Source organism: Henckelia pumila, unplaced genomic scaffold (assembly GCF_033568475.1).
Source record: "Henckelia pumila isolate YLH828 unplaced genomic scaffold, ASM3356847v2 CTG_461:::fragment_3, whole genome shotgun sequence".
Classification (NCBI taxonomy): Eukaryota; Viridiplantae; Streptophyta; class Magnoliopsida; order Lamiales; family Gesneriaceae; genus Henckelia; species Henckelia pumila.
The window spans coordinates 12,387,996-12,399,652 of record NW_027331831.1 but is presented as its reverse complement, the minus strand read 5'-3'; the positions used below and the strand labels follow the sequence as shown (position 1 = coordinate 12,399,652).

Genomic DNA, 11,657 nt, shown 5'->3' with positions numbered 1-11,657 from the left:
GTATATCCCATTTGATTGAAGACTGTTGTTGTTCAGGATTAGTATTTGATATGAATTATCAGCCTCTGCGACTTTATCAAATTCAAGTTTAACCAGAGTTACTTTTGAGAATTAAAGAAGCTCAGAAACTTTATCAGAATGTGCAGAATTCGATTGAGAAAGTCCGATCAGGGCATGTGTCTGAATACCAGGTTCGAGATGATTTTTTGTATGTAAACAATCGCCTTGTAGTGCCTGATATTTCTAATGTGCGACAACAACTACTGAAAGAGGCGCATTGTAGTCGTTATAGTATTCATTCTGAAGGTAGGAAGATGTACAACGATTTGAAGACTCGATATTGGTGGAAACCAATGAAGTCCGATATCACTGATTTTGTGTCTCGAAGTCTTAATTTCCAACAGGTGAAGGCTAAAAGAAAGAAACCGCCTGGTTTGTTACAGAGTTTATCAGTGCCTGAATGGAAATGGGATCATATTTACATGGATTTCGTGACGAAGTTACCTCGATCTTCTAGAGGTTGTGATGCTATCTGGGTGATTATCGATAGATTGACAAAATCAGCGTGTTTTATACCTTATCGTATGACATATAGACACGATCAGATGGCAGAGCTTTATGTCCGAGACGTTGTCAGATTGCATGGAGTGCCAAAGTCTATTGTATCAGATCGTGATCCTCGATTTACGTCACACTTCTGGCACAGTTTACAGAGTGCTTTGGATACTCAGTTACACTTGAGCACAGCCTATCATCCACAGACAGACGGACAGTCTGAGCATACCATTCAGACATTGGAGGACATGCTAAGAGCTGTGGTGCTTGATTTTGGCACGAGTTGGCAAGATTCATTACCTCTTTGTGAATTCTCGTACAACAACAGCTATCAATCGAGTATTGAAATGGCTCCGTTTGAAGCTTTGTATGGTAGAAGGTGTCGATCACCTCTTTTCTGGGATGATATTTCAGAGGTACCTGATATTGGACCTGATATGATTCGAGATATAACTGAACAAGTGAAGCTTATTCAGAAGAGAATGAAGACAGCACAGGATAGACAAACGAAGTATGCCAATATTCGACGTCGACCTTTGGATTTTGAACAGGAGGATCGTGTATTTTTGAAGATTTATCCGTTCAGAGGTACTGTACGATTTGGCAAGCGAAGGAAGTTGTCTTAACGTTATATCGGTATGTATGAGATTCTGGAGAGAATAGGCAATCTTGCCTATCGATTAGCTTTGCCTCCATCCTTATCTGGAATACATGATGTCTTTTATGTATCGATGCTTCGAAAATACCTTGATGATGAATCTCATGTGCTTCAACCTGATGAGGCTGAACTCGACGAAACTTTGAGTTATTTTGAAAAGCCAATTCAGATCCTTGATCGTAAGGAGAAGCAACTTTGAACGAAGACTATTCCGCTTGTGAAAGTCCAGTGGAGTCGTCATGGTATTGAAGAATCAACTTGGGAGACAGAATCAGATATGAGGCAATGATTTCCATAAATGTTTCAATGATGTGAGTTCTTCATTAGTTTTCTGTTATCCGATATATCTTATGTGCTATTCGTACTTGCGATTTCGAGGACGAAATCGTGTCTTAGTGGGGGAGAATTGTAACACCCGAAATTATTTAATTTTAATCCGAGAATATTTAATTTGGGAATATTTGGAGTTTTGATTTAAATTCTAATATTCTTAAATTATTTAGGATTGAAATTGAATGAAATGAGAAGTTGAGGACTGAATCGCAAATTTTGAAGACTTGAGGGGCCAAAGTGCAAATATTGGAAATTGTGTTGGACACTTGTTATGAAAATATGTATTCACGTGTATGCTTCAATATTTCATCAGAAATTGAGAGGAAGAGGAACCGAGAGGAAGAACAAAGCTAGCTTCAATATTTTCTTCAACTTGTAATTGCTATATCTTTTGCGTCGGTTATCCGATTTTGATTTCGAAAGATGTTCTGGAATCCTTGCAAGAAGACCTTCGAATGGATGTAAGTTTTATTTTGATTCTTCATGGTTTAAGACTTCGAAAATGGCAGAGATCATATGTGGATATGAATTGATGTTGTTGAGCTTGTATTCTTTGTTTTATCGAGTTCGGGTTGAAGGATGGCTATCGATTATGTTCTTATGATTTCTCAGCCACTATTCGACTTATATGCTTGCTGATATGATAGGTTTGAGTTGATATGCAGCTGATATATGATGTATATGGTGATAGAATTGACTTAGTTGAGTTCGGGATTGCCGAATAATATCGATATGTCGTCGAACTTTTGATTTGAAGTTGTTTTGCTATCTTATGCTTGAGCTGCTATTGAACTGAGTGTGAGCTGATATTTCCTTGGTTTTTATACTATGATTTCAGTGCATAAACAGGGCACGTCAACTCGATAATCTCGACTTTGAATTGGTAGAAGAAAGATCAAGGTTTGAAGCTATTCTACAATGGAGTTTGAATGGGTTTAAGTGCAGATTTTTATACAAGTCTTGTGATTGTATTTTTCAGATTTGGATAGCTTGAAGTTGCCTTGAAACATCATATTTGAAAGGTAAAAGTGGACTACTATGTTGAATGGGATTATAACTCGAGATGGTTTGTATCGAGTTCCCTAAATCACATACTTATTTGATTACTTGCTTTTATATGTTTTCTATGAATTATTGAATGAGTCTATGGTGTTAATGAATGCTATATTGATTTTATATGTGCATTCATCTTGAGAAACCAATTCCTTGATTTTGAAATGAACGGAAACTTTCGATTAGACGATTTGAGGGATTATATATGTATGGCCTGGGTGGTTGACTTAGCCTAGCGTCTGATTTACATATATAATGGCTTCAAAGTCTAGAGAAGCAAGATAAGTAGCCCCACCTCGATTGGGAGAGTCGGTGGTTAGTTATGATATCTTTTTTCGGGATCCCAACCGATGAAATAAGAGAATTCGTTAGAGAACCTTGTTTTAAAACATGCATTGTATTTACTTTTATATCATGAATTTGATATATGCTTTGCTATGCATGTTTAGTTGCTTTTACTGAGAAATATATTTCTCACCGGAGTTATTCGGCCTATTGTTATGTTATATGTGTCATGGCAATTGGCGGGACTGAAACAGGACAGAAGCGAGCATGAAGAACAGAGATTGAGAGATAGAGTGGAGATCCGAGTTAGATGTAAAGTCTTGTGTTACGTCTATAGCATGATCTTGTATTAGCTAAACTTGATATGAAGTTTAGGAATCTGATAACTTGAAAGTGTAGAATAAATGATCATGTTGTATTTATCCTTGTCAAGACTTGTTGAACATAGTTGTATTCCTTTAATATAACATGTTCTTGTGCAATGATCTTTTTGTATGATATTGAGTTAGTTTTGGATTGGATTCAAGTTATGATATGATATTGTTTATCTTCAACTGCATCATGATTAATATGCATGTTAGTTTTGGTTATAAGATTGAAGAGTTAATGCACCATTATAGCATGAGACTACTAGAGCATGTTGAAGGAATTTCATGGTTTTGACAGCAAAAGTTTCTGCTGTTTTTTTTTTAATTGTGTGCCCGCTCGATCGGGTGAACTTCACCGATCGAGCGAGGCCACTGTTTGCAGAAACAGAAGTTTTTGTGTTTGGAGCCCGCTCGATCGGAGAGATATCACCGATCGAGCGAGGACATTTTTAAGTTTCACCCGAGGAGCTCATCTTGGGGGCTCGCTCGATCGGGTGAATTCACCCGATCGAGCGAGGTGTTCCAATTTTTTTTTTTTTAAAAAAAAAATTTTACTTAGTCTTTGATGCTAGTCTAATGTTTATGAATCTTATATTCATTGAGTTGGAAATGAGAGATTAGTACTCGGAACGAACATGATCTAGATTAACTGGGATTTCTGAACTGGATGGTTGTGATTCTTTATTGTGTTCAACATCACAACCAATCTCATCTTCAATAAATACAACATCTCGGCTTCTAACAATCTTTTGATTTACTGGATCTCATAGTCGATATCCGAACTCTTCATGGCCATAACCCAAAAATATGCACCTTTTGGATTTATCATCAAGCTTGAATCTTTGATCTTTTGGAATATGAACAAAGGCTTTGCATCCAAACATTCTTAAGTGTTTGTAGGAGACATCTTTTCCAAACCAAACTCTGTTAGGAACATCACCATCTAACGGAGCTGATGGAGAAAGGTTGACCAAATCAATTGCAGTTCTCATAGCTTCACCCCAAAAGGAATTGGGCAGTTTGGACTGAGATAACATGCACTTTATTCTCTCACAAATTATTCTGTTCATTCTTTCAGCCACACCATTGTGCTGAGGTGTTTTTGGAACACTTTTCTCAAGCCTGATTTCATGAGTTGAGCAATATTGCTCAAATGGACCCCTGTATTCGCCACCATTGTCCGCGCGAACACATTTCAACTTCATTCCAGTTTCTCTTTCAACTTTTGCGTGAAAATTCTTAAAGATCTCAAGAACATGATCTTTAGATTTTAACGCAAAGCACCAGACCTTTCGGGAGAAATCATCGATAAAGGTCACGAAATATAGAGCACCGCCGAGAGTTCTATCTTTCATATAGCACAAGTCTGTGTGCACTAAATCCAAGCGTTGAGTTTTTCTAGATGGAGAAAAACTTTGAAATGCAACTTTGTGTTGTTTTCCAGCTAAACAATCAACACAAGTTTCCAAGTGCATACCAGATACTTCAGGTAGGAGTTTCTTTCTAGCCAAAGTTTCCATTCCTTTTTGTCTTATATGGCCAAGTCTCCTGTGTCATAATTCAATGGTGGAATTCTTTGTAGACACATTAACCTCTCCGCTGGATACCTTAGCCTGCATCAGATAGAGAGAGTTTTGCTTCATACCTTTAGCGATAATGAGAGAACCTTTGATGAGTTTCCATTTTCCTTCTCCAAAGTGACTGAAACAACCTTCATCATCAAGCTTTCCAGCAGAAATGATATTAAGTCGAATATCTGGAACATGGCGAACTTCTTTGAGAGTGAGACGAGATCCTGTATCTGTCTCCAAGACAATGCTCCCCATACCAATGACTTCTGTCATACCTTGATTGACCATTCTAACTTTTCCAAAGTTTCCACTTGAGTAGGACGCAAACATATCTCTGTGTGGAGTGATATGATATGAAGCTCCAGAATCAATAATCCAATCAGTTTGTTGGTATGATACGTTGAAACATGCTTCATCGCCAAAAATGATAATATCTCCATCAGATGTAACTGCATTTGTGTCTTTCTCTTCTGACTTTGTACCATTCCTTTGATCTCTCTTCTTTTTCCTGCATTCTCTTTCGTAATGGTTTGGACCTCCACAATAATGACACTTGAATTCTTTTCTGGTCTTAGACTTCCCCCTGGATTTGTCTCTTCCTTTATGAGGACCTCTGGTGTAACTTCATCCTCGATTATCAGCCGTTTCTGTGACCAATGCCTTGGTTTCAAAGTTATATTCTTGCTCTTTTCTTCTAGACTCTTCAGTGAGAAGGCAATCTTTGGCTGTTTGTAATGTCATTTTTCCATCAAGATCAGAATTACTGAGCGATACCACAAGAGTATCCCAACTATCTGGCAAAGAGCTCAGTAGTAACAAGGATGTAACTTCATCATCTAGGGCAATCTTCATGGTGGCAGATTTGTTGATTAAACCCTGATAAGTATTTAGGTGCTCCGTCATATTTGCTCATTCTTTGTATCTGAGTCGTGCGATACTTCTGATAATTGAGGCTTTGTTTAAGGCATTCTTCCTCTCAAACATAGCTTTAATTTTTCTCCATAGAGCATCAGCTTTATCTTCGTTTTCAAAGTGATGAAAGATACTATGTTCGATAAAACGTCGTATGTAGCCGACAGTTTTTCGATGTAGTATAATCCATTCTTCATTTGATTGATTTTCTGGCTTGGCTTCATCACCACTCAAGGGCAAGTACAAATCTTTGCAATATAGCAGATCCAGCATGCTTGCCTTCCAAATGGAATAGTTTGACCCGTTCAGTTTCAACATCCCTCCAAAGGGCTCCTCCATTGGACGTGTCTTTGATACCACTTGTTGGGAAAGATAGCCAAAATTAATTGACTTTTATGTAGCGGAAGCTTTTGACTCTTTTTCCCTTCAGTGATACTATCGGATCAAAGTGTTTCCATGATATCAATATCAATCAAGATAATAAGCACGAAAAAAACGACACAAGGATTTTTACGTGGAAAACCCAAATTAGGAAAAAACCATGGGATCTAAGTCCACCAAGAAAATCTCCACTATATCAATAATGGGTACAACACATTCCTAGAATAATAGGAGATAACAACAACACTCCCTAGAACAACTTAGGGGATACCAAGAACTTCAAGAATAATAATTCTTGGATAACACACTCAATCTCACTTTACAAATGGAACTCACACAAATCTAATCACATAGAAAAATTTTTTTGATGTGAAAGATCGGACATCGCCGCAACCACAGAGCATACTAAAATTTATCTAAATGACTAGGCTACAAAAAACACTATTTATTGCTTGTATTTTTTAGATTTCTTGGGATGATTTGAAACAATGATTTTGGGGTGTATTTATAGGCAAGATTTTGGATGTTAGGTAATGTGTGAAACCATGACAATGTGAATGGTATCAAGTTTGGTAGCCATCAAATTTGAGTTGAATTGTTGAATCCAAAATGAGTTGAATTCCAACACAGTTACAGGTATATGAGTATATCAAGCCATAGTTGTATCTCTTTGGAGGCTCGGGTTGGTCCCGCCCCTCAAAAATAATCTTTTAATTTTTTTTTTTTAAAAAAAGTAGATTTTACCTTTGCAACAATACGGTTTTTTTTTTTTTAGAACAATGTGAATTTCTATACTCCCTAGTAATCGAGAAAACTGAAAAAAAATAAATTTAATTCAAATTTTTAGGATACGTATCGACTATAACTTTGAACTAGTACATCCTACCCATGAATGTACTGATACTAGTTAACTTAGGTAGAGAACAAAACTCGATCTTTTTCAAGGCATAAACCCGTAAGGATGGGATCAAGATCAAGAAAGTTTTCGGGAGTTAATATTGAGCCTCTAACTCATGTGTGATGAAGTCTCGTTCGGATCAACCCTTTTTTCTAAGATTGAGAAAGTTTTGGATCATGTTGGCCATTTTTCCCATCTTTGCGACAAAAAATGGGGCCATTCTCAGCTGCAACAATGGTGGCTTAATTTCAAATAAAAAATCTTGATAAAGTCTACTTTTGGGATTCTCTTTTTCTCTGGTTCACAATTTTGATCTCGCCCATCCTCAAAGTGTCTTCTTTTGCTTTTAATATTCAAAATATTGTCAAGAATACAAAACCTAACGCCTAAGAAATTATAGGGTAACGCATGTGGAAAAACTACGTCCATTGAAATTAACTTTATGCCTACCAACTACGTTAGAAAATTGGCAAGGAGGATATACATTTATAAGAAGATCCATTGTACTGGTTAAAATTTGGTCTAATTGATATAATAAGAAGGTGTTTGATCGAACTTATTAAAAAGAATTTATAAGTTAAAAAATTGATAATTTTCGGGAATCTATTTTTTTAAAAAAAATATTTAATATTTATTGGGAAGAAGATTGGAGATTTATGAAAATATACGAGGCTATTTTGAAAAAAATAAAATTTTAAAACAAGATTTTTTTTTAAAAAAAAAGTAGGGTCATCCCAACTTTTTAAATAACAGATTATAAGCAATCAAACAACTTATTTTGACAGCTTCTTATAAATTATCTAATTGACCAAATTGTTGCCAAATAAATTAGAAAAGCTTATAAGTTTTACAAAACAACTTACAGCTAAAACCCTCTAAATTGGCTTTTTCTAGAATTTTTGTTAAACTTTTGCCAGAGTGATATTTAGTATGACGCTCGGCGTTGTTGCTGATATTGTACATGTGCTAAATATTATTGTTATATTCGATTTACGTAGAGGTATTATTAATAAATTTAACAATTTATTGCATTAAAACCAAATTTTGACCAATCATAAGAGAAAAGAATTCATATACGTTAACTTACAGTACCAAAATTCACTTGTCTCCCCTAAATTTATTCGTCAATATCGTGCAATTATTTTGTCAACTAGGGATCTCTCAACTTTTGAGATTATTGGGAAATTTAACTTGTGGCTAATTAAATTTACATGAAATGATTGATTTTCAATCAAAGTATCCAATTATATATATTAATTATTTTGTATAAATTATATTTTGGGAACAACGTACATCATGGTATGGTACGAAATTATCCAACTCCAACTCCACTTGATAGCCTACATTAATCCCCACCAAGAGGATGAGAATTCAAGGGCAAAAAAGGGGTTTGATTCTTTTCTTCCCACATTACAAGACAACCTTTTAAATTTGAAACAGGATAAGGGATAAAAAGCTATGTTTTTCATTCTCCCCCACACCCCCAATATCACGTGTAGGTTCCCTTAAACCAAATGACAATTAAAGAAATAAATAATTGTGTCTCTTATAAAGTCATACAAAAGAATCATTATGAGTTCGTCAAAAAACAAAAGAATCATTATGAGTGGATTTCATTATTGCCATAATTTTTTTTTTTTTAAAATGACCCTACAAACTCATTAATCTTGGTCATTGAAGCACCTAGCTCATTTCCATTTCTCAGGCCGACAAAAGTCGAACAGCTAATTATTTTTATAGGTTTTCTCTAAAAATTTTGTTTTAGACAATTTTTTATATATATATAGGCTTGTCACTTAGATAAAAACCCATAATTTAAGATCCAATCATGGAAGGACAGTATAGAGTATAGACTATAGAATACAACATTTGTCGTTTTATCTTGTTAAATGGTAAAAGCTGGATATTACAATTGATATCATGGTTATAAGGTTATATTATGAGTTGAAAACTAAGGTGGTGTAATTATTGAGACATGATTGCCAACGTGGAATAATTGCTGGCCTCTGGTAAAAGGGTTTTAATATGGCTAGTTTTTAAAACATGGGGTTTTAATTTCTGTTGATTTTACAAATGGTGTTTTTTTACATGTTACAAGAAGACATTATAATCATAAGTTTTCTTAAAAAAAAAATTGCATGCAAATTTTTATATATGTTGCATTGAGTCAATTGTAGTCGGATTAATTTACTATACAAACTCACAAGAGTTGCCTTTTTTTTTAATTTCATGCATGCATGTATTATAATGGGTAATGCTACATGTACATGAAGTCTTACACGTTGGCTTACACATAACACTTAAAATTACATGATTATCCTACATGCATTTTTGAAAGATTTTTTTTCAAATCAATTGGAGGGATAATCATGTAATTTTAAGTGTCATGTGTAAGCCAACGTGTAACACTCCGTGTACATGTAGCATTACCCTATTATAATAAGCTCACACCTTTTTTTGCTATAAATAATATACAAATGCCCTAACTTTCATATATTCACACAGTTTATATATTCTCCCAACTCTAAAACCATGTCGATCACAGAACTTAACAAGATTAACAATTACTCGTTCCGCCGGAGACATGATTCCGGGGAACTCGACGTCTTCGAGGCGGCCCGATATTTCTCCGGTGTTCATGAAAATCCAGATCACGATTACAATATGATCCATATTTTCCCTCACAAATCCATCAGAGAAGAAATTCAAAGACCAGCTGAAAGAATGCGCCTCGACTCGATGATTCGCAGTCCGATCCCTCCGCAGAGCCATGCAATAATGCATCAGAAGAAAATCAAAGAGATCAAGAAAATCAAGCAGCCGAGTTCTCCAGGCGGCAGGCTCGCAGGTTTCCTGAATTCATTGTTCAGTCACACGAGTTCAAACAAGTGTAAATCTAAATCAATCGGCGCGATTACGGATCTCGAACAAACGGCCCCGTTTCATGGCGGAAGAAGGATTGGAAGAAGCAGCAAGATCTACTCAAGAAACCCTAATGACACTGCTTCTGCTGCTGACTTGAAATCCATGCATTCGTGTTCGAGCTCTGGTTTCAGAACACCTCCGCTGCGATTTTCGAACGTTCCCACGAAACCGGACGACGAATTTGTGCGGTTTTTTTATCCGAAAAACGGTGGGAATCTGAAGGCGAAATCCCTGCATGATGCGTTTTATTTCGACAAAATAAGCACGGATTATTTCGCGTTGAGTGTTGAGGAGAAATTGAGGATCAAGAATAATTATTCTGCGGTGAATTGGATTGATGATGATGATGAGTATCCATCGGAAGAAAAGGGATTCAGGAAATTCAGTGATGATGGAGCGGACACGGATTCGAGTTCGGATCTGTTTGATTTACCAAACCATGATTTAGATCATGTTCATGGAAATGGTCTGCCTGTTTATGAAACAACTCTTATGAACAACATCAGGAGAGGTTCTCTGGTTTAATCACGTTTAATTAATTGTTTTATATTGTGATAAGTTGCGATTTTCGTGTATATTTAACTTTTTGTGATTTTAGTATAATAATATGGTATCATGTTTTGGGATAGTTTTTTATTTTATTTTCTTCATGGAAGTGTACATGCATGACATTAGACACGACAGTGCCATGTAAGAAACCTATTTTAAAAGAAATTGGAATTCGATAACATAAAAACTAAAATAACGAGAATACAAACACAAAGAATCAAATTTAGATTTTTCCCAATTATAAACAACATCATTATGTATTCATAATTTTATAAGGCGGGTCAACCCTACCCATATTTATATTAATAAGTAATAATTTTGGCATAAAATGTAATAATTTTTAATGGATAACCCATATAAGAGACATGTCTCAAAAAAATGACCATTGAGACTGTTTCATAGGAGTTTTTGTCGGTGCTTAGAGGTGTCAAAACGGGCCAGCGGGGCGGGCCGGCCAACAACCCGTCGCAACCCACCATTAGGTGGGGCGGGGCGGGGCGGGGCGGCCGGCCCACTTTATAGGCGGGTTGGGAAAACATCAACCCAACCCACCTAATTTAGGTGACGGGGCGGGCCAACCCGGGGTTCACGTGTAAATTGGCGGATTTTTGCGGGCTAACCCGCAACCCACCACAACCCACCTTTAGGCGGAGCGGTGCGGGCCGGCCCACCTTTTAGGCGGGTTGGAAAATTATCAACCCAACCCACCAATTTTGTATGGTGGGGCGGGCCAATCCGACGAGCCTAACTCATTTTGACACCGTGACTGATGCTGTCGGTATATTCATGACTTATTATCTATATAACTTATAAGTAAGTGGTCGATTGAAATTAAATATTTTGTAGCTTAATTAATATCTCCGATTATTTTTTTAAAAAAATAGTTATAAATTACTACAGCTAGCATTCTATGATTCTTTTATTTATTTTTTATTACTGGAACAAAGTGATAATTTAAAAAGTAACATAAAGTTAGATTAATCTGTACGGTGATCTTTTTATGACATGACTTAAAGTCTTAAATATTAAGACTTTAAAACATGTCATAAAAATATCCGCACAACCTATATGCAGTATGTGGGGAAAAATCATTGACAGTTTATTATAAAATTCTTTCTCAAATTATATTTTGTTAAACTTATCTTCACATTCTACCACATTATATATCA

At 35.9% G+C, this 11,657-nt stretch overlaps 1 protein-coding gene across 1 annotated transcript; it reads left to right on the top strand.

Annotated features, from left to right (window-relative positions):
• Positions 1–9,544: 9,544 nt before the first annotated feature.
• On the top strand, positions 9,545–10,464 carry LOC140872018 (protein BIG GRAIN 1-like E). The gene has a single exon (XM_073274756.1). It carries the CDS (start codon positions 9,547–9,549, stop codon positions 10,462–10,464), a length of 918 nt encoding a protein of 305 aa, XP_073130857.1. The 5' UTR covers positions 9,545–9,546.
• Positions 10,465–11,657: the final 1,193 nt, after the last annotated feature.

What these genes read in the sequence shown, in the direction of transcription:
- LOC140872018 (XM_073274756.1), top strand. Translation starts at nt 9,547, where the DNA reads ATGTCGATCACAGAACTTAACAAGATTAACAATTACTCGTTCCGCCGG.